At 51.4% G+C, this 22,810-nt stretch overlaps 1 protein-coding gene across 4 annotated transcripts in view; it reads left to right on the top strand.

Moving 5' to 3' along the window:
• Positions 1-22,810, top strand: part of OPCML (opioid binding protein/cell adhesion molecule like) — a 259,361-nt gene that overhangs the window by 226,287 nt on the left and 10,264 nt on the right. For all 4 annotated transcript variants that reach the window (XM_071769045.1, XM_071769048.1, XM_071769044.1 and 1 more), the window contains one exon: positions 21,580-21,812. In XM_071769045.1, coding sequence (XP_071625146.1) covers positions 21,580-21,812 — 233 coding nt within the window. The remainder of the gene's footprint in view (positions 1-21,579; positions 21,813-22,810) is intronic.

The following is a 22,810-nucleotide window of genomic DNA, read 5'->3' on the forward strand; positions in this document are numbered from 1 at the left end:
TCCAGGTAAAACCAGGCAATCCTATTGCAAAAAAAAAAAAAAAAAAATAAAAATCAAATGTATCCTATTTTTTTTTTAAATTTTATTTTATTACTTTTTCTTCCTCCCTCTTTAATACACTCTTCAAAGCTCGCCAAGATTAAGTGCGCGATTTATCTTTGCAGAGTTTGAATTTTAAAAGGAACAGCCAACTGTGTGATCGTATTATTAATATTTATACCTCGTCACAGAATGTTGACAGATTAATTATGCAACACGGTGCAAAAAATCAGCAGGCAGCGTGGGAGGGTGGTGGCAAAGTTCAGGTATTAATAACACAGCGGGGTGGCTCGCAGGTTCCCCGGGAAGCTCAGAGTTATCAGCCCTGCATCCCCTGTTTGTGGAAGGATGAGGATGAGGATGGAGACAGAGGGAAGGGAAACACAAGCAGCAAAAGCTGCAAAGTCCCAGTCCCTTTGCACCCCCCTGAAAGGCTTCTTGGGGCTGGAGAGTGAGTGTGAGGAGTTTTGCAACTGGACTTGACTCGGTTTTGACCTGAAGAGAGTTGAGAGGTGACTTTGTGCAGTGGATAATCTGGGTCAGGAGTTTGGGGTTTGACTGAAAGTGCAGCTTTTGTCCCTGTCCTGTCCCCTATTTGAATTTACCTTCCATTTTGCAAGCAGGATCAGCTCTTCTCTCCAAAATTGCATCCCCACTATGCCTCTGTTGGAGGATGGAGTGTCTTGACCAGCACTGGGTTCTTCAAAGGAAAGTTTAAATCTTCTTTAGTGGATGGTGATGAGCTGTTCAGCTCTGTGAGGAGAGGCTTTTCCCTCCCAAAGCAACCAGCTTGGGTGGTCAGACATGGGGTCTGACTGATCTGTTGGGATGAGCAATGTAAAAATTACAATTTTGCAAGCTCCACAAGTGGGAGCAGTCACCTGGCAGGGCTCTCATCTGGTCTCCTGGCTGAAAATGAAGAGCTGGTGGATTTTTTGAGAAGGATTTGGGCAGAGTTACCTCTCGGTCTGCTGGCTTGCTGGGGGTGATGTTGTGAGGATGATGATGCCAAGTGTGCCCCAGGCCCTTGGTACCCACTGGCATCACTATCAGTGAAGCCCTGGCTTTTGCAGGGGCAGCAAAGGGGTCAGAAATGTCTTGGCAGTGTGTCCAGCTCTCCATCCCACTCCTGTTGGGCCCTGGCACAGCCTCTTTGCTAAAAAACCCATGGGCAGCCTCTGGGGAGCTGTGCAGAATCATCACAGACAGATACCCCAGCTCCCATGTGGTCTTTAACCCAGCAGACAACAAAGGGAAGGGTTGAAGATGGGCTTTTGAAAGCTTTTCCAAGGATTTGGCTTCTCAATTTCCATTCAAATGAACTTTCCCTCTTCCCCTGCATGCAGCTTCCCAATGCCTCTTTTTACAGCCTTGGCCTTTTGGTCTTAATTAAAAAATGGAAAGAACAAAGGCACAATTGAGTAAAGCACTTAAGCAAAGGGTTGAAGTAACAGATTTTTCCCAGGCTTGCAGTGCAGGCTTAGAGGTGCTGCAAGGCTTTGCTCTCTGAAATTGGGGTCCTAAGGCTAGTGGTGCAAATCTCTCCTGCTTTTTTTCAGCCCCAGAAGCAAGACCACATAGATGAGGAAATGTTTTGATCCACCCAGAGCAGGCTTTCATCTCAGAAAATTGTACTGTGAATATCATTTGTTTGGCTGGGTTGATTTTTTTTTTTTTTCATTTGTATTGGTTTCTTTCCTAATTGTGATGTAAACAAAGACAGAAGCCTCCCAGTTGTTTGGAAGATGAGTTTTCTGCTAACAGGGAAGTTTATCTCCTTCAGGGTGGCCAGACAGGATTTGTCAGCAGAATCTGTCAGATGTGCAGAGAGTTGGGAATATGGAAATGCAAAGGATTGGCTATCAGTGAATGGAATTTGGGAGGAAAAGGCAAAGAAGGTCCAAAATGCCAGTGGACAGAGCTGTCCCTTGCAGCTCCCAGACTGCGTGGTCATCCCCTGAGTTCCCTCCTGCTTTTCTGGATGAGAAACATTGGATAATTGATTTATTCCATCCGTGACCTGCCTGGCTGTCTGCTGCCCCACTTCCTTCCAGTGCCTGCAGTGGCTTTTCTGGTCCTGCTCCACTGCTTTCCCACCATGCAAGAAGATGGGGGCTTGACAAGGAGCAGATGGCCAACCCATCCTGGAGACATCAAGCATGGGAGGCTTAGTGCTGGGCTCCCAGGAGGCTGATGGCTCCCAGGACCCCAGCATGTTGCAGGGAGCATTGGAGAGAGGGTTGTTTGTCAGTGGGAAGGTAGCTTTTCCTTCCTGGATGAAGGTCCTTTTCCAAGTAGCCCTGAAGGTTAAAGTTGGATGCTCTTTCCAGATGGTCTCCATCTGATGCATCTCATTATGGGGTTGAGCTGCTTGGCAAGCCTGGCCTCCCAGTGCCAAGAATAACAAGGAATGGAAGCCAGCAACAGTGCTCACTGCTGTTAGAAGGGCATAAGATGATTTAAGGGTCAAGACAAGACCATATGGCCCATCAAGGCCCCATCCTAACAACCCAGAGGAGTATAAACCCATCATCCTTCCTGCCTCCTAGCAAGGCTGTTTGCTGTAACCTTTGTGAGATCGGTTCCTCGACTCCTTTTTGTTGTTCTGGTTCATGTCCTGAGTGGCTTTTCAGTGGAAATGGGGTTCTACTCTTGGGATTTCTTCCTTGGAGAGCAGGCAGGAGGAGTGGAGGTGTCCTTGGGGCTGTGGCTATGGGCTCAGACTTGTGTGTAGGTACCTGAGGGTGTGTTGGAGGATTTGCAGCTCCTGCCAGGATTTCTTATTCTCAAATCAGTCTCAAGTGACTGAGCCCTCTGCCCTCAGCCAGCCCCTTTGCTAAGCTGGATAAGCTGAATCTGAGTGGTCTTTCCCTGGAGGTTTATGAGCCCCTGGAGCACACTCAGCCTGTTGTCTTCTCCAAAGAGTCTGGGATTCTCCCAGCTTTCCTTTAGAAAATCCTGGTAGGGATATCAGCTGCCAAAATAAAACTCATTTCCACAGTGGGTGCATTGTGAGACCAAGGTGAAGTGAAGCACCTTGGCCCAACCAACCCATCTGGGTGCACTGATAAATCCTGGGAGCAGAGATGATGCTTTCCCAGCTGTGCTGCTCCTTTTCCCAAGGCTTTTCCCCAAAAGGAGATACACAGCACTCGTCCCACAGTCCATTTGCCCAATGGAACACTTACAGCACTGACCTTAAAGAGCAATTTGGGGCAAGCAGAGAGCAGCTCGATAGTTCATAAACCTGACATTTATGTTTGGAAGGTTCTTTCTCTGCAGGATGCACTGCTCTTTATGATTTTATCAAATAAAATGTCCCTTCACCCCTAACCAAGTTCTTTATCCTTCCCTGGTGTTTTTGTAGGGTGATCATTGTGAACAGAGAGCTTGAAGGCATCTGTTTCTCCGTGATGATGTGGCAGAGAGGGTTAGGGAAATGACTGTGTGTGCATCAGCTGGCACGGATGGTTCAGCCTCTGCTTTGGTCCTTTAATGTTGGTAATTACTGAGCAGGGATTAGGGACTCACACCTCGCACGCCCGGAGAAATGCAGTATTAAATATAAACAAATCAAACTGCCTGCTGGACCCTGACAAGTTGATTCCTGTGATGTTTCACCACTCCACCAACGTGCTTCCTGTGCTGCTGTCACATCGTGTCCCTGTTCCTCCCAGGGATGAAGCCCTGGCCAGTGTTAGCATCCCCCTGAAACAGCCACAGCCTCAGGGCAGGGAGACTGACTGGGATGTGTGTAGCTGAGTGTCTTCAGCCTCCTGCTTCCCTTTGAGTTTCCATCCTACAGAGGATGCAGCAGCCTGGGCCAGATGCAGCTTTTTGAGAGGGATGCTGTGGTCTGGTCCTGGCCTGGTGTGGACATCTCCCTCTGTGCTGCTTCTCTACCCCAGCTCTGTCCCACTCACTGGAGGGCACCCAGTGGGTGAGACATGGGAGATTCTGCCCACCAGGGCACCTTCTGCCAGGTCTGTTCGTATCAGCTCCACGTGGAGAGCTCTCTCTCCTAGAAGTGTTAATTAGCCTTCTCCCTCCTCCCTCCTATTATTTTTCCACCTCGCTCTTTAGAAGATCTCTGAACCAGGAGATCAATGCCTCCTGCTAATCGGCTCTTCAGCAGCTTAGAGAGGCACCACCAAAGACTCCATTTAATTCTCCTCTAACCCCTTTGCTAATCACCCCCTCCAGCCCAGCAGCCCCATGGCAGCTGGGAGGAGAGCAGCAAAAACTCATTTACACCCAGCTCAGAGCTCTGCCAGGACCCTGGGGGGAACAGCAGGGCTGGGAGGGGGCAAAGCAGTGGGAGAGAGAGGAGGGGATGATCCTTTGGGATGGATAATGTGAAGTGAACAGGCAAACCATGTAGAAGCCCTGGGTCTGGGTGCTCTTGCTGCTTCCCAGCCAGGTTGCCTCCCATCTTCTTCTCTCCTTGTCGTGCTGGTGATAAAATAAGTGACAGCTGCTCCTCCTGGCTTCACCCCCAGTCTGTGAGGGCTTGGTGGGGTGGGTCAGACCCCCAGATCCCAAGGTCAGGGGCTCCCAAACCCCTGTAGGGGTGCTGGGAGCTCTGCCCATGTGGTTCCTGGGCAGTGACCATCCTGCCCTCCATGCAGAACCTCTCCAGGGTCACTTGGCTTTGGTTCATCCCAGCAGCTCTGTACAGTGCTGGGGGAGTAGAAGCCCCCATAAATAGCCCAGCATCACTCCAGGGCTCAGACCAAATCCCCCATGGGCTAAAAATCCTCGTGCTTTGGGGCCTTGGCTAGTGCTGGACAGTTTTACCCAAAGTTGCCTCTCCTCCATTGAGAAAAAAGGCCTGGACTTAGCTACTAGGACCTTACTAAGCCTTTCCATCTCCAGCTGCTGTGATCCAGCTAAAAAAGCCCACGTGGAAATCAGAATGCATGCTAATGAGTTGTGTTGCCAAAACCAGAAGGAGTCAACTCTACAGGGAGTTTGCACTTTTATTTTTTTTTTCCCCCGCTACCCAAGTTCAATAGCAGTGAATTGCATATTTCTCTGAGGCTTCTCAACAAACAATTTACAGTGTAAATATATTTGTTGGCATGCAAATCACTCTGCATTATGAGGCTTGATTAATATTATAATGTGTTGATGAAAGCCTATAAGTGGTTCTTGGAATTCAAGTTCCTGACAAAGATTGGCTGTTTGGGTGCCCGGTGTTTGTGGAATATTAGATGAGGGTGGTTTGTTTTTTTTTCCTTTGTTAGGGGTTTGTGGGTTTTTTCTCAGTGCGTGTTGTTTAAGGGCTTGGTTTTCCCCCTCCTTGCCTTTAAGAGGCTGAGCATGAAGTGGCTCTGAACCCCACAATTAATTAAGGTGATCAGGTTTTTTCCCTGCACTGCTACAACTTGTTTCTGCTCCTCTGTCTCAGGGTCCCCAGCTCACACATCCGAGTGACACCGGGGAGGTGCCCACCCAAAGCAGGTTGCTGGGTCATCACTGGGGGGAAATAATCCTGCTCCAGAATTCCTCTGGCATTTGCTTGGCAGGGTGATGGCTGCTCTTGCTGCCATTTCCCTTCTACCCTTTGGAGCTGGTGTCAGGACAAATGTCACCCTCGTCGGCATGGATGCGCTGGGAGATGATGCCCAAGCAGGTGGGAGAGGGGAAAAAAGGCAAGGGGGGGGAAAAATAACCCTCTTTAGCAGGCAGCAACGGCAGGTTTAGTGACAGCCTCAAGTTTTGACCTTTGTTAACTGCTGTTTTGCTCAGAGAGTGACAGGGAGAGCCACGAAATACCGGGTTTTGTGCTTGTACTGCTCAGCAGAGCTGTGCAGGTCGTGATGGGCCAGCAGCAGCTCGAGCAGGAGGAATGGGCCAGTTTGGGGCATCCTCCACTCCAGCCAGCTCCTGGCTTGGCTCCACGATGTCTCTCTAGTCCTGAGCAGTTTTCTGTGATGGCTTGTGGAGCATCCACAAGGGATGTCCCTGGGGACAAGAGGGTGGTCCTGCCTTCCCCACTCTGCTCGTTGCCCTCCAGAGTGCTTGGAGTCGGAGCCAAGCCGGGCAGGGAATCCACAGGCACCTAAAGGAGACACCAAGAGCTGGGGGGAAAAGAGCACACACACACCTTAAAAGAACACACTGCCTTTTTTTTTACCCCCCCTTCCTTTTCCCTTTTTTTCTGCGAGCAGCTGTGCCTTTTTCCAGCACTTTTAAATGGTTGCCAGGGAAACAGAGCAAGGGAGAGTGGAAAGGTTAGATGGATATTGGCCGAGGCTAATGCACTTGTTTTAACCAAGAATTGACAGGTGCTTAGGACACCGAAGGTCCTGATAACTCCTCATTTCCACGGCTCCTTTGCAGGGCCTGGAGTACCTCCCTACTGCCGTTAATTGTGTTTTAATCAGTTGCAAATGATAATCCATCTCCATCAGGGGATCTCTAATGGGGGGTTTATGGAGCGCGGCCGCCTGTTCCTTAGCCCTTCCGGGACACTGGGGATGAAATATTGGAGATGTTGGGTCCTGCTGGGACGGGTGGGCTGGCTTGAAGGGAGTTTGATGCTGCTGCAGATCCCGATGGAAAATGTGGGAATTGCAGCTTGGCTGCCCAAAAGTGCTCTGCCAACACGTGGAGGGAGCTGTGCGTCGCCGGCCGCTTCTCCCAGCACAGAGCCACTTGGTTCATCCCCTTGCCTGCTGGTTCATCCCGGTGATGGCAGAGCTCCCATCCAGCCCTGTGGGACTCCTGGGGCTCCTGATCCCCAGGGGCTTGCAGCCCCACTTGGCTTTTTCACCTTCCTCTGGGTTAAAAACCTAAAATAAATCCCTTTCTAGGGATTTTTCTCGCTGTTGCGGCACTCAGAGGTTTGGGATTCTTTTTTTTCCTCCTCTCTTCCGCTTTAGGTTTTGTTTGTTTCACGTCTGTCTTGTCTAAAATAGCAGCTCCATCTACAGAATAACCAAGGGGCCTTAAACGAGGCTGTTCAGGATGAGCGTCACATCTGGTATTTGCAAAACAGAGCAAGCAATAAATAGCTACAGTGTCGTAAAGCTCAGGCTCTGGAGAGGCAAGGGTGGCTGGCAAGGCTTTTATTGCTTTTTGGGTTCTCAGAGGTTTCCTGGGGAAGGGTATTGATTGGGGAAAAAAACAAAACAAAACAAGAAACAAAAATCCACTTGTGTTTGTGGGTGTGAAGGCAGAGAGGAGCAGTAATGCTGTTCTGCTGGGGGCTGGGAGAGCCCAGCTTTGCCCTGGTACCCTGAGCCTGTCCTGCAGCCCCCTGGATATCCATCCCCTCTGAGCATGGATGGGTGATGGGGTCTGTTCCACCTGGGGCTTTCTAAGGTGACCTCAGGGGACCCTGCCATCATCCTGCCACCCCTCTGAAACCCCTGGCTGAGACCTCCCAGGTCAGCTCACAACCAGGTGATGGAAAGCAGCAACCTGCCTTTTTCTAAGCTGTTGTGAGCAAGGGAGGGAGGAGGGAGGAGGGTTTAGTCTTTGCCCCGGGCCACAGACAGAACTGCTCACTGATCCTTCTTGTCAGCTGCTTCCCAAGCCTGCTGCTTATCCATCATGCTGGAGTGATGGGGACAGGGCCAGCGCAGCTCATATCCCTCTTATGACATTGTTGGTGTCACAGCTGAGCGTGAGGGACTCGAAAAATGTCACTTCAGGTATTAGAAAATGCCTGTGTCTCTGCCATGCTCTGCTTCCTGAGCCAAAGTGCTCTTCTCCCCATCAGTCCTGACTGGAGGAGACTTTGGATGTGGTAATGCTCTGCCCTGCCAGGTCCTTTGCAAGCATCTACCCCTGCTGTGGAGGGAGCCCATGCTAGCAAAAGAGGAGCTCTGTCCTCCTCACCAGCTCCATCAGGAGTGATGTTAGAGCATCTGTCACCTGGATGCCACCACACCTCCCATCCCTTCCGTGCTGTGCATGGAGTGGCTTTCTCCAGCCAAAGGCTGTTGGTCTTAGAGCAAAGGTAGTGCAGCCTGTAGTGCTTAAACTGCTCAAAACAGGTTGTCCTGCCCTGAGCACAGCTCTTGCAGAAGCCATTGATGAACTTGAATTCAGGAAGACACTCTGTAGCTGGATGAGGGACTCGGGAGGAAGGGCAAGAAGAGCAACAAGTGCTGAGTTGCTGGGTGAGGAGCTGGGGCAATGCTTGGCTTCAACATCAGCAAGGCAGCTCTTAGGCACTGCTCAGTTTTGGGCTCAGAAAGTGGTCACTGGGAGGCAGTGACCCTGTTAGCAGGCCAAGTGACTCCTTTTTGGTGCCATCCATCTCTCCCAGTTGCCTGCTCTCATTCCCTCAGCAGCAGGTCTGCCTCAGGTGATGTGTTTTGGTGGTGTCTGCCCAAAATGTGCCTCATGGCATTGGGGCAATGGGGTCCCCAGTGAGCTGGCATTATCCTGCTTGAAAGAGAGATCAAGAAAGGGAAAGGGGGCGGGGAAAGAAGAATGATTTATGAGGCTTTGGTTGGCCAAGCTGGGCATTCTCAGCATATTCCAAAATAATTTAACATCATCTATTCTGCCTGCAGTGAGAGTTTCTTACATAAAAAAAAAAAATTAAAAAAAAAAAAAAAAATTAAAAAAAAAAAAGGAAAAAAAAAGCCCCACATAAAGAACCCAGAAACCTCCTTGATGGGATGGTTAGAGCTTGAAGTTTCTTTTTTTCCTGAGGGCTGCTGTCTCCTCTCCCCAGTTCTCTCTGTAAATCAAACCACCGGTGTTGGAGTGGCAGCTCTGTCTTTTCCACAGCTGCTTCCCTGAGGCCTCCCCATGTGCCGAGGGGATGTAATCACCACCTAGAACAGCTTGAAGGACACAAGCTCGGGAGCTGAGAGGACGATTTGTAGTGAATAATTTAGTGGGTGAATGTAAAGCTTTTGTTCTCGTCACAAATTACCTGCGAACTGTATGGGAAGGCTTTGATCCTACAAATTCATTTTACATCGTCTCTTGTCTGCCAACAAGAGCCACCTTCCTGCTTAGCTGGGGGTTTAACTAGTGTCTTTTTTCCCTCCACATCAGTGTGTTTTGGGGGTGGGCCGGACCCTGTAATTAACCTGTCATTTTGGTGAGTGTGGTTTTAATTACCAGCCCCACATCAACCTGTCTGGCTTGCTCCAGAGTTCAGAGAGCGATGTTTGTAAACAGGAATAATTTTGTGGTGTGCAGCTTTCAGTCCCACCCCCCTTTGTCCCCTGTGTGTCTCGGGGTGTCTGCACAACCCTGGAAGCATTTTGATTTTGGGTGGAAGGGGATGAGGTGGACACAGGGCAGGGATGAGGGCTGCAGTGTGCAGCCAAGGATGCTCCCCCCTCTTCTTGCACCCTTTTCCCTCGCATCCCCAGATGCTTCGTGGAGCAGCCCTGAAGCTCACTTCAGCCTCCCCCTCCTCTTTCAGCTCCAAGTTGCTTTGAGGCTGGGGAATTTAGCAAAGTGCATGTGAAGGAGGCTGCAGCCTGCCCGGAGAGAGCCACGTGAAATGAAGTTGTATCACACTCCCAGATCAAATTATCCTTCTCTGCTGGGCTGGAGGAGGACTCTCCACAGCCCCGTGCCAGAACTCGGCACCTCCTCAGCTGGGTTTCTATCCCTGGTCCTCTGGCAGAGGCTGCAAAGGCTCATCAGGGCTCACTCTCAGCACTAATGGCCCTCTATAAATAAGCCCCAGGAACTGCGATAGGGAACGATCATAAAAGGCAGGCGCATAAATTAAAGGCGATGTTATAATAAACCAGGCGAGCCCTTCAGCGAGGGTTTTATGTTTCTCCTTGAGCTGGCAGTTTTGCCAGGAGAAAATGCTTTCCGTGCACCTTGGCCTGGGCCTCTGGCTTCCCACTCCATAGGTGTGTGCAGCAGAAAGAGCTGGCATCGTCCCCCCCCCTTTTTTTTTTTTTCTTTTGGCATTACGGGTAAAAAAAAAAAAAACCAAACCAGCTGCAGGGATTTCCCAGAACAGCTCTCAGCTTCCCTTACTCAGGTCCTTAGGGTGGCAACAGCATCGTGGATTAACTGTCTGCGGGTGGCTTTGGCTGTTCTTTGTAGCTTTGGGGTAAATAGAAATGAAATGTAGTGGCCAAAGCTCAGCCCTGCACCTCCAGAAAAAGGTGGAGGCCTTTGAGTTCACTGGGCTGACCTCACGGGGCTGGGAGTGTATAAAACAGCATCTTGGTGTGGAGAGAGGTGGTTTCTCCTTCCCCTTCACCCTGAAGCATCCCACCAGCACACAAGCTCACTGCCCTAGCTCCAGAGTGCCTGGGGAGGGCTCTGTGTGCTGCTCCAAGCTCCTGCCTCTCCTGGTGAATCCGTAGCTGTCTCTGCATCATGGGTGGGATGGCTGATCCTTGGCAGGGTGGGATGGCTGATCCCACGGGGCTGGGAGTGTATAAAACAGCATCTTGGTGTGGAGAGAGGTGGTTTCTCCTTCCCCTTCACCCTGAAGCATCCCACCAGCACACAAGCTCACTGCCCTAGCTCCAGAGTGCCTGGGGAGGGCTCTGTGTGCTGCTCCAAGCTTCTGCCTCTCCCGGTGAATCCGTAGCTGTCTCTGCATCATGGGTGGGATGGCTGATCCTTGGCAGGGTGAGCAGGAGCAGCAGGCACCCACCTGCTCCTCAAGTACAACTTCATAGTGGTGCAGCCATCCAGACCATGCAGCAGGTTGTGCCACGGGGCCTTCAGGGTTGGTTCCTGCCCCACCAAAAGCAGGAGTTGGTCTCCTGGTCCTGCAGTGAGGTTTAATGCAGAGCCTGGGTGTTGGCAGGAGCACAGCTTGGTCCCAAATTCCATTTGGACATTTAGGACCTGAGCTAAAGGCCCTGAGAGCTGGTGGTGAGCTTGCAAGCTCCTGCTCCAGGCTCTGATTTCAAGGCTGCCCACCTGTCCCTTGCAGTGATGTCCCTAGGTGGTTCTTGGGGACCTGGCAGGCTCTTGTGCTCTGTGTGTGCTGTGCTGTGGGGCTGTGGTTGACCCCCCGTGTCGATGGCTCTGGCAAGGAGCGGCAGGGAGATGTCACCCCCTGCCTCTTGCAGGAGGCTGTGAGGACAGCAAGGAGGAGAATTAGGGGTGATTAGGTTATGGTTGGAGGTTCAGAGCGATTTGCAGGCACATGAAGTGGAGTTGGGTCTGTCTGGGGGCAACTGAAACTCATCCTCCTGGTGCTTGAGCATCTTCTCCTTCCGGATGGTTTTATGGAGATGCATCACAGCCTGTCCTGATGATCCGTAGCGGGTTATGTGCACCGGGGTGTGGGGAGGGGAAAGGGGAAGGAAAGGGGTCAGGAAGAGAGACGAGGAAGTCAGATGGAGGCAGAAAGGGAGAAGCGGGCTCCACTTTTTCCTCTGCGTGCTCCGGCCCGAGCTCCCCCTCGTGTTCAACCTCATGTATTTCTCCAGCGCTCTCCCGAAGGGTCCTCTCCCAGTTAATTCAGGGATGTTCGATCGCTCCTGCCCGGCTGGTACCGGGGGAGCCAGAGCCATGGCAGGCAGCGGGCTGCAGAAGGACTTTTCCCGGCGGGCGAAGCATCCCCTCTTCTCCTCAGCATCGAAGGCACCTCCAGCCTTTCCAAACATCTCGGCCAGAGCCCGAAGCTCAGACCAGCTCTGGCAAGAGCCCCAAATCCATAGTTTTGATGATTCAGGGAGAGGCACCTGCTGCAGATGTGCCCCGGAGCTGCGGGCAGAGGCTAAGGTGCTGGTGCTGGAGCATCACCGGTCCCCTCCGGAGGCTGCCTGGCCTCTCCCTGCCACTGTCACCACCACTCATCAGCCCTTCGCTGGTCTCCCACAGGGTCGTTTTCCACTCCATTTCCTCCCCTCAGCCTTTGGATCCCGCCCCGAGCTCTCTCTGCTCTCTCCTTCGTCATCCCAGCCGGGGATAAAATACGAGCGCAGCCGCCGAGCTCGGCGATCACAGCGCCCCTGGGGGGACGGGCTCTCCCGCATCACCTGTCGGATCGGGAGCCTTCGTGTCCTTGGAAAAATATGTATTTCAGGCCGCTGGGGTGCTAATTTGCAAGGCCCATTACTCAAACGAAACATTAAAATGGCCGTTCATAAAGCAGAGCCTTTATCCCTGCCCCTCCCTCGGTCTGAGCTCCCCGCGCCAGGTATAGGCTTCCTGTCAAGCCCAAGAGCCAAAAGCAAAGATTTATTGATAGGTACCTTGACTCAGGCTTGCATTTTAATTGTGTCACCATCAGCCTGCGCCGAGAATAAACGGGGTGGTTATTGTGTTATCCTCACTTCTTCTCTCCAGATGAATGCTCCGGGAAAGACGGGGGTTGATGGAGTCTCTACCAGGGACTTGCTACCCGCATCCTTTCCTCCCTGCTCAGCCACATCCCTCAGGGATGAAATACTGATTTTTCACAGGGAATAAAGCCAGGCCGTCCTCATCTCTCAGTGCCATGGTTTTCCTTTGTGAAGAAGCTCCAACTCACCCTCTCCCAACTCGCCAAGTTTGCCGGGAGGGCCAGCGCTTGCCCTGTTGTGGCCACCTCCACCGAGGCAGCAAGCTGGGCTTGGCGAGGGGCTGGAGACAGAATTGCTTTTTTGGAGGGCTCCATTTCACACTGGGAGCCAAGCTGTGGTGCCACCAGGAACAGGGAAGTCACGCTTGTCAGGGAAGGGATGTGATGAAGTCGGGAGTTGCTCTCGTTTCTTTTCCCTGTGCCTTGGTGTGTGGGGGTGTGGATAAATATGATTTCCCCGTGCCAGACAACACTGGTGCAAAGCTTGATGGGGGTGCAAAGTTTGACCTGGCACTTTCTGGTGATGCATATTTATTTGCCAGGTGCAGGGCGGGGGGAAATGCATCCCTCCCTCACTTGCCCTGGCAGACATCTTGCAGAAAAATGAGGGCTGGGATTAAAATAAACAAAAGCAAAAGCAGCTCAGCCCTGACCGCCTCTCCTGTGATAACTTTGTTATGAAGCAACCTCCTCCTGGGGCTGGAGCAAGGAGGAGATGCTCTCAGGAAGCCCCCAACCACATAGGGACAAGGTTGGACTTGATGATCTCTGAGGTCCCTTCCAACCCAGCTAATTCTATGATTCTATGATTCTAAGGTCTGCAAGCTCCTGCCCACTCCAAGCACTGCAGACTCAGTTTCCCTATTTGTAGCAGTGACATATAGAGGTGATGTAAGGCTTTGCCCATGGCCTGGCAGGGAAGTCCACAAGGCTCCCTCCATTTATAAGCCCAAAGTGGTTTGATATTTTTAGAAGGAAGTGCCACGTATTGTTATAACATTACTGTACCTCATTTGATTTCTTTTTCAATTGCGAGCCCCCTCTTGATCCCGTTACCTGCAGTAACAGTTATCTGGCTATATTTCATCATCTGAATATTTCAATTAAATTACTTTGAGGGGGAAAAAAAAAAAAAAAAAAAAAAGCTGAAGTTGGAAATGATCACTGTATCACTCCAACTTCCCTCCATTCCCAGAAGGTTAATTGAAAGGCAGCCATCTTGGTGACGTTTAGACAAATGAGGATAATTATGTGTTCTCCAGCTCTTTGAGAGGTTAATTGCTTAGATGTACGAAGACTTGAAGAACAAAGAAGGAATAAATCAGAAGCAGGACGATGATCTGATAATGTAATTTGGTATATTCACGTACAACTCAAACAAATAAACTCCCTAATTGCACCAAGTCGTTCGGCCACCCCATGGGGTTGCTGCTGCCTGGGACTCAGGGATGCTCAGAGAGGGGGCACCAGCTGGAAGGAGGAGAGGTCTGGTGGTGCCTTCTTCATCTGGTGGTGAAGACCATGACCATGGGCTCCTTAGAGCCTGTTGCTCCATCCCCCGTCCTGGCAGTGAGTGGAAAATGGAGGGGACAGAGGAAGGCGAGGGAGCAGCGAGCAGAGGATTTCCCCTGGTGGGTTATTTTATTTTGCCTAATTGCTGGTGAAATTTCTGCAAATTGGCAATTATATCCTGAGGTGGATGCCTTACCCAGGCCATTTGCAGATCTCGTGTTTGGCAGGAACTCGTCACGGCCTGTGCCATGAAATATGGCTTCACCCTCCATCAGCAGAATTTCCCTTTTTTTAGAGGTTATTAGTGCTGCCTGTCATGATTTCATACTAAATCTTGTCGCTGCTTTGTCCTGATGGAACCTGATTTTTATCCTTTTCATTCTCCCTGGTGATCAGGGTGAGGGGCAGTTGTTTGGGAGTCGGTTTGGCCACTCTGTCCTGTCAGGATGGGGCATGTGAGGTGCTGGAAGTGACATCCAGACATGAAGGATGTGGATGGAAAGGGTTGATGCTTCTCTTGCCCACCCCAGCAGGACTGCCCAATTGCTGAGCACTTGTGCTGTTTGGCCATCTATAGGAGGCTCTGGACTGTGCAAAACACCAAGCTTTCCAGTCAGGATCAAATACCCCTTCATTTTTCAGCTGGGAGCTCAGGAAAATGGTGGGGTTTTTCCTTCACTAGGAGCTGTGGGGGGGGGGGGGTGAAACATCTGTATCAGGAATCTCGTTTCCCCCTCTCCTTGGTCTCTAGGGAAGTTGGAATTGATTTCAAGGGAGAAAATGCCTCCCCACCCCTGATGCTTGAGGAGCCCTGAGCCTCAGCCTCTGAAAGATGGGCGAGTGGTTTTTCTGCCTATCTGTCAGGTCTGTCTGAAATTGCAGTTTAATTCTCCGTATTTGCTCTTGTATTGTGCATTAAGATACAGCGAGTTTATCCAGCAGTCCAGCTGTTTTGAAGATAATTACTACAGAACTCAACCTGATGTAAAATAATCCTCCCGGGCAAGCAGCCAAGAGCCTGAGACTTATCCTCCAAAGACTGAAACCTCTCCATTACCCTTAAGAGCTGCAGAGATAGGAGCGGGTGTCTCATGACAAATATATTTTTGGTGGCAATTAATGGGGTGTTGGGAGAAGTGGTTTGCTTCTCCTCCAGCTCCTGTTCCTCTCTGATGGACCAGGAGAGTGTGATGGAGACCAGGCCCAGGTATCCATCTAAAGTTCCCTACATGCTGTCGTGTCCCCCAGGGACCTGGTTCAGGTTAATTACTGGTACTTAATGACATGGCTAACTGGGACAGTGGAGCAGGGGTTTTTTCCTGTCTCTTCCTGTCTGGGAAAGGTGGGTGGAAAAAAATAAGAGTGAAAAAAAGCAGTAACAGGGGAAAAACCCATCCCCCAAACCCCATCATGGAAGGCTGCAGGTTCTTGAATGGTTCTGCTAGCAGTGCCAGCAGCAAGCTCTACGTTTCTTCTCCTCCTTTTTGATTGAAGAACACTAGAAATCAGGCAGGCTCAGGTGCTGCATTGTGTTAGATTTGAGCTGATTGAATTCATGTGTGGGCTCTGATTGAGGTGCAGGGTGATGCCAGGGGGTGATGGGGGCTGCTGGATCGTGTCCCCTCCTCAGCACCCTTGATCCTGGTGATGGTGTCAGTGAGTGTCCTGTGCTGGGTCTTTTCTACCCTGCTGGGACACAGGGTGGAGGGGAGCAGAGAATTTGGTTTCCCTGGTGAGATGGTGGTTCTCTGCTAGGATGGGTAGTGATGGTAAATGCTGGCAGATGTTGGTTGTCTCTTGAAAGAGGAAAGATGTCCCAACCTTCTTCAAACCCCAGAATGGCCCAGTGACTGTGATTAAGTTGGAGATCGGTGCCTGGCTTAGTCTGGGACCTGACTTTTGGGATAAAGTGATATCACCTAGGTACCGTTTTGGGCAAGGAAAGATGTCTCAATGCACTTCTTCCAATGTCCACACTTTTCTGGGGCTGGCTGCCTGTGCTCAGTGCCTTCATTTTCTTCTCTGTTTGGGAGATCAGGTGTGGCCACCAGCAGGGACTGACTCCAATGGTAGCATTTAAGTGCCACCTGCTCCACAAAGATCCCCAGAGATTTGCTCTATTCAAAGGCCTCCCACTTTATTTCTTTCACTGCTGCCTCAAATTTCCTGATGAAGATTTTTCTTACAGCAGCTGTCAGCAGCTGAGGCTTAGGCATCTCCTCCTGACCTTCCCTGCTGAGCATCCCGACACGTGGATGCGGCCGAACCACAGCTGGGCAGGGAATTGGGGACCTCTGGGCTGGAGGCTGAAGCTGTTTGTAAACCCGGGATGGTCCTGAGGGTAGAGAGTGTTGCTGTTATTTTCTGATGCATTTCAGAGCAGATTACAACAGCCCTGAGTTGCGTGGGGCTGGGGGAGCCACCAGGATCTGCCAGGCAGGGATGTGACAGCTCCCTGATGGAATGGGTTGGGGTAGAGCCCTGATCCAGAGCTGGCTGAAGGCAGTGCTGACCTGCCTGGGGGCTACAGAGGGTTTCTGAGCAGCCCCTGGGTCATTAGGATGGATGGAGTATTTTCATGTCAGAAACAAGGTGGGAAAGTGAAGCAGGAGCTGGGAGCAGAGCTGGCGCCCGTCACGCCGTCCCTCTCCTTGCTGATGGTGTTGTCAGCAACAACATCATTGGGGGATGTTCCTGCATTCCCAGGAGCTGGAAGTAAAAGCCAGGAGTGAAAGAAGGGCTTTAAGAGTGAAAAAGAAAGCTCAGCTCGCTGTAACAGAGCTGACTGCAGTGTCTGGATTTGCTCGATGTGGAGCATTAATTCAGAAAATCCAGTGAGTGGCTTCGGGGAGCAGATGTGGTCACTGAGCAGCAGTAGGGACACGGTGCAGCTGCTCATCTTCCTGCTCATCCCTTCCCCGTGCAAACCTGGGCCTGTCTGTGAAAAAAGGGCCAAGTCCCTTCCAAGCCAAAGGTGGGCACAGTCCCCCTCCCCAAGCTGATACCAGCTCAAGCTTGCTGGTCACTCAGCATCATGCTGAAGCTCTGCAGTCCCCGGGTTGCTGCAGGTGCCCTGGGGCTGCTGGGTGTAGAGCAGCCAGGGGTGATGGTGGTGGGTGTTTGGTGGAGCTCAACCCCCTCGGGGTCCACACAGTGAGCTCTGAGTTTTGACTTCTGATGCCTCAGGCACGCAGCTCCCGCCTTCCTCATCATCTTGTTATTATTCTAATGTCTGGGAGCTGCAGTCATAGACCAAAACACCATTAAACTATCTGAAATGGAGTAACTCGACAGCCCCTGCCCTCGCAGGCTTATTATCTTTGCAGATGGATATTTTATATTTAGCAACCTAATGTATCAGTTTGGGCTTTGATTTTTCACAGGGAGCAGCTTCCATTCTGGTGCTTGGGTTGAGGGCAGGAGGACCTCAGCCACGGGGGAGAAGCCCTCCCCAAAAAAACCCCCTGGGTTCTGGGGAGGGCAAAAGGGTCCCGTGGCCCTCGGGTGGTTTTAGGGAGAGGATGGGGTAGGTCTGGAGCTTGTTTGCACCATGCTGGGAGTATTTGGGGAATCTGGGCAGCACAGGAGTGGTGGGACAGGCAACTCATTTATCTTTTCCCCTGCATCTGAGCACTGGGAAGGGTGGGAGAAGGGATCCCACGGGTGGTTCAGAGAGGAGCCAGGGTGCCAGGGGAAGGGATCAAGAGTGAAACCAAAGTGCTGCCCATTCTCCACGGATCTACTAAATACCGGGGGACACAGTGAGGGAAGCCCAGGAGGAGCCATCCTGCCCTCGGGGAACCAGACCCACCCTCACCCACCGCAGATGCCATTGTACCCGGGGCTAATGTGACACTTGGCATTGTTGGGAGAGGATTAGAGCAGCGTTTGGATGGCCCCTTGCTCATTTGCATCTTTAACGAAGCGGGAGCCCAGCCAGGTTCTGTTCTTTTGTGTTTACTTCTGAGCAAGTGTGTTTATTTCTGATGATTACAAATAAATCTCCTCTGCCTTTACTCCAAACCGGCCTGGAATAAAAGGAGTTTGAAGCCCATAGCCGAGGCGAATTCTGGAAGCAGAGGAGAAATCCTATTAGGAGTCCCCAAATGCAATTAACAATTTCTTCACAAAGATAAGGGTGCCAGGGTGTTGGCTCTGCCCCTGTTACACAGGGTGGGAACTTCCCAGGGTGATGTACCACCCTGCTGCCACCGAGGGCCTTTGCTCCCGATCCGGGTGAGCTATTTTAGCAGCAGAAAACTGGGTCAGGTAGCGAGTTTGTGACTGGTTTTGGCATCGCCATTTGTCATTTTGATGAGATGCTTTGCCTACAGGAGAGAAAAGAGGTTTAGGGGTTGAAGGGGCGTGGAAAGATGTAAAAGAGGAGCGTCGGTGGCTCGCAGTAGGAAGCAAACTCCTCTTTGGGTTGATCCAGAGAGGAGCATCTCCCCTGAGCCTCTTGGATTGCTCAGGATGTGCACCAAAATTTTGGAGTCCTAAGCATCCCATCCCTCAGGATCCTTTGCACCCCCAGGGAGGGGTTTGCAAGACTTGCTTTGTACCTTCCAACAATTCACGTGCTGAAAGACTGAAAAAGAATTCAGTCTTCCAAACTGGTGCCAGAAACTTGTGCCGTCCCCGGGTGTGACATTTCCTGCGCTGCAGGGCAGATGTTGAGCCCATGCTGTGTGTGCAGCCCCTGCCCCTCCTGCAGGAAAGGTCTGCGGTGAGGACGGGAAAGAGGGGGAAGGGGGAAAGGGGATGAATACTGAGGATTTTATGGCACATCCCAGAGGTAGGAGAAGCGCTGTCAGTGTCATTGATGGGGCCGGGCAGGAACCTGCGGTGGGAGCGACGTGGGGGTCCCTCCTAATAGGTCTGGGAGGAGGGAGACGGTCACTTGGTGCCACGGAACACAAAAGAACCCATCGGTGGTGTTATCTGTATTGTTGACACTAAGTGAAGTAATTCCTTGGCAAACTTCAGAATTAGCATTTAAGGAAAAGGAATAGGGGCAATTAGAGGGGAAGCAGCGCAGCGGTGGTGCCCCCCAGCTCCCTCCCTCATGCATCTTCTGCTGCTGCTGCTGCCTTTGGGTTCATCACCCTCATCACCGGGGGAGCACCGGGATCCTTAGGGCAGCTCCTGTACCCTCGCAGAGCCAGGGATGCTGGGGAGGTGATGGTGTCCTCCAAGAGGCCACCTGTGTGGTGGTGAGCATCGTGGGCATCTGAGGATATCCCCAGTGGAAAGCAGACACAGTGGGGGCTGAAGATGGTGAAAAGTCTCTGCTGGATGGCAGAGAGGGTCAGGGTGGGATGCAGGGGTGGAGGAGCAGAGGGGATGGGCTGTGGGGGGGCCTGGGAGGAGGCAAGAGCTGGGGGGTGAGGTTTGGGCTGGCAGTAGTGGTCCAGAGATACCCCCCCCTCTTTGCTGATGGGTGTTTTCCAGGTGAACCGTGGAGCCAAGATGGGTTTATTTCCCTCTTGTCTGACAGGTGCTTTATTGTCTTTTGTCCCTTCTGGTCTCTAAGGCAGGATGTCTTCTGGAGATGGATATGGCGCCTTCAGGAGACTGTTAATGGGGGTTTGTCTTTGTTCTTAATTAGATCCCTTCAAGGGAAAACCTCCTGGCCCACTTTATTATCCAGCTTTGTCAGAGCTTGTCTCCTTTATCTAAACACTTTGCTGAAGTCTCTGTACCTGTTTGCTTATTGGAGACATTATCATAATCCTGGTCAATGGGAAATAGGTAGCAAAGACAGCTCAGCAGCCAAGAGAGCCTAGCTGATGGGAAAGTGTAAGTAGTCTGCTACTCATATATGTGCTGAACAGATAAAATTATAATAAATTAATAATTTTTTTTTCCATGGTGGCCTAATTCAAATCACACATATGCCTAGACTCTGGCAGAGGGGAGCACAGTGCTTTAGGCAAGTGGAACCAAAGGGACTTAATCCCAAATTAGCTGTGGAGTAGCAGCAACTGAAGAGTGAGGGATAGGAAGGAGGAGCCTTTGCCTTCTGGCTCTTGGCATGAGTTTCTTAGAAGGAGAAGTCTTCAAGTTGCTCCTGCTGGTTTGCTCCGAGTGCTTTTGAGCCCCAGATCTCCCCGAGCAGCACACCCAGAGCAGCCAGAGCTGAACGTGCCGACTGACAGCACGAGCTCCCTGTCCCTTCAAACCCTACTCCTTGTGCTTCACCCCTAATGAGGGGACCCAAGAGTCCCTCGCAGGGCTGTAGTCTGGATATTTATATGAGCGCAGACATGCAAGTTGTCTGTTTTACATATTGCTGCCCTGATTTCTTCAGCGCGCGCAATGAATAATTTACAGAAGCTGCGTGTAAGTATCTCTTTATTATTCATTATAATGAAGTGAGACAGCAGTAATAGTCCACTAGACTGGAATCCCCCAGGGCCAAACTTAACTCAGCGGCGCTTAGCTCTCCCCCAGTTAATGTGAACGAAGGGAGGGCTCAGCTTCCCGACCAAAACGATGCCATCCGCTGGCACGAGGAGTCCTGGTCCCTGGTTCCAGGGCTGCCCATCCATCTTTCCCAGCAGCCCTAGGCCGGGAATTATGGCTCCTGCAAGGGGAAAATGACTTGTTTGTGGGAGGATGGATGGCTCATTCCTCAGAACTCAAGGCCTGGGGAGACCCTCAAACACTCCAAGCATCGCCCCTTCCCTCCACCCGATGAATAATCTTGATGGAGGTGATGCTCAGCGAGCCTGGCATCCCAGGTATATAACACCCTGAAGCCTCTGCAGGAGAGGTGCCACGGTGGGGATGAGGACAGGGACAGCTTTCCAGCCTGGCTCAGAATTTACAGGCGTGCAGAGAGAGGGACTTGCAGGAGTTTCTTGATTGACTGCGTGTGCCTTTTCCCTGAGATCTCAGCTGCACAAAGCTGCAGCGGTGCTGCCATCGGGAGCATGCAGGGAGCTTGGTGCTCCCAGTTTGTTTTCACACCACGAGGAAGGTTCCCTGCTGTGGGGCTGGGGTGGGAAAGGTGAAGCTCCTGAGCAATGGCCCAGTCTTAATATAGCTCAGTGGGTTTGCTGCAGGGGCCGCAGAGAAGGCCAGGAGTAAACAGATCAAGAAAAATCTATCAATAGAGATGAAAAAGCTGTGTTCCTCCCTTCTCCAGGAACATTTTAATTTCTACAACCCCCCGCCCCCCTTTCCCTTCACTCTGCTCTTTGCTGTGGAGCAGAGCTGCCGATCCCCCACGTGTCTCGGAGCGGGGAGGGTGGGAGCCAGGCAGGAGATAAATAATAAAAACGACCACGTTGTGTTTTCAAGGCACTTGTAGGATTTATGGCTGCTTACCCAAATCTTCCCTTCTCTTCCCCGTGCTCTGGCTTTACCAGCTCTGGCTGTTTCCCCCCCACTCCCCAGGCAGCGGGTGTGTATATCACCCCGGGGATGGCTGGAGGGCTGTGCCAACAAGCCCAACTGTCAGCAGATTTTACAGCTTCATCTGAAATGCTCCGTGAGCAGCAAGGGATGGGGAGGTCAAACAGAATAGGGTTTGTGGTTTGTTGTGTTTTTTTTTTTTTTTTTTTTTTTGTCTGCAGCTCTGTGTGAAAGAAGCAGGAGGGTTTTTTCTCAATCAAGCGGTTGTTTCAGGTGATACAGGGATATGAGACAGGGCAGTGAGTGCCACGTCCAGGCATGATGGGGAGCCAGAACCCCAGCTCTTGTCCTGCTTTTTGGGAGGCTGGGTGGTCTTATCCTGCCCTGTCTTGGTGACAACTCTGCCCCTTCTCCTGCAGGTGTACCGTGGATGACAGGGTGACACGGGTAGCGTGGTTGAACCGCAGCACCATCCTGTATGCTGGCAATGACAAGTGGTCTATAGACAACCGTGTGGTCATCCTCTCCAACACCAAGACCCAGTACAGCATCAAGATATACAACGTGGATGTGTACGATGAGGGGCCCTACACCTGCTCGGTGCAGACAGACAATCACCCCAAGACCTCGCGCGTCCACCTCATCGTGCAAGGTAGGTCTTCTGCGAGTGTCGAGCTGAGCTGTTGATATGGAAGGATGTCTGGACTTGGGGAGAGGGTTTGGAGGTCTTCTCGGGGATGGAGATGCAGGAATCTCTGTGACATGGTGGAGGAGCAGAGGGAAGAACTTGTGAGCATCTTGGTGTTGCCGTGGGGTCACAAAAGGCTTGGCACAAGGCTTCATAGGTGAGCGTGTTGGTGTGGCAGATGCCATCAGGTTGCAAAGCAGAATTCCTGAGGTTCCTCTGATGGGGAATCCAGGTGCCAGCAGGTCCGAGGTGCCCATAGCAGCCTGGTGGATGCCACCCCTGGATCCCTGTGGCTCTGCACTGGCTATTGGCTTTTGTCGGGTCCCTAGATTAATTTTTCAGAGTTACTGTTAGTTCAGGTTAGATAAAGATAATGAAAGTTTCCTAATCCTCTTAAAGAAGATTTATCTGGCTGAGTAGAAAGCTCTCGGAATACAATAAAGCGTGTATAAAACCAGGACCTAATCTTTCCTTTAATTTCAAACAGCTGATGGGTATTGATTTTGCAATGAACAAATCTGAAAAAATTTCTCAGCCTCAATGTGTCTCCAAGAAGCCCCCGACAGAGATCTGGATGTGTTTATGCATCCTGCTCATTTGCAGGAGGCAGGGCTTGTTTGTGGCCACCCATCCAAGCAGGTTTCCCACCTGGTTGTCTGCAGCAGGGAGCTGAGAGGCTCCTTGTTAGGCCAGGAGGGAATTGGGAAGAGGGAAGGACCAACCCCACAGCCTCTCTCATTCCCCCTTTTGGAGTTATGTGCCAGCTTTCCATCCACGAAGTTTAATCTGTTTATCCTGCCTGCTCTGCAATCATGTTAATCCATCCAGTCAACACTGGTGAAGTGTCCCAGTGCTTTGCACCTCATGAAATGAGGCAAACTGGCTCAGCACCCCTTCCCCTCACCCCCTTTTTCAGAGCAGGACTACGGTGGGGGATGGCGAGGGGGAGAGATCCCATCCGG

This window comes from Heliangelus exortis, chromosome 26 (genome assembly GCF_036169615.1).
Source record: "Heliangelus exortis chromosome 26, bHelExo1.hap1, whole genome shotgun sequence".
NCBI lineage: Eukaryota > Metazoa > Chordata > Aves > Apodiformes > Trochilidae > Heliangelus > Heliangelus exortis.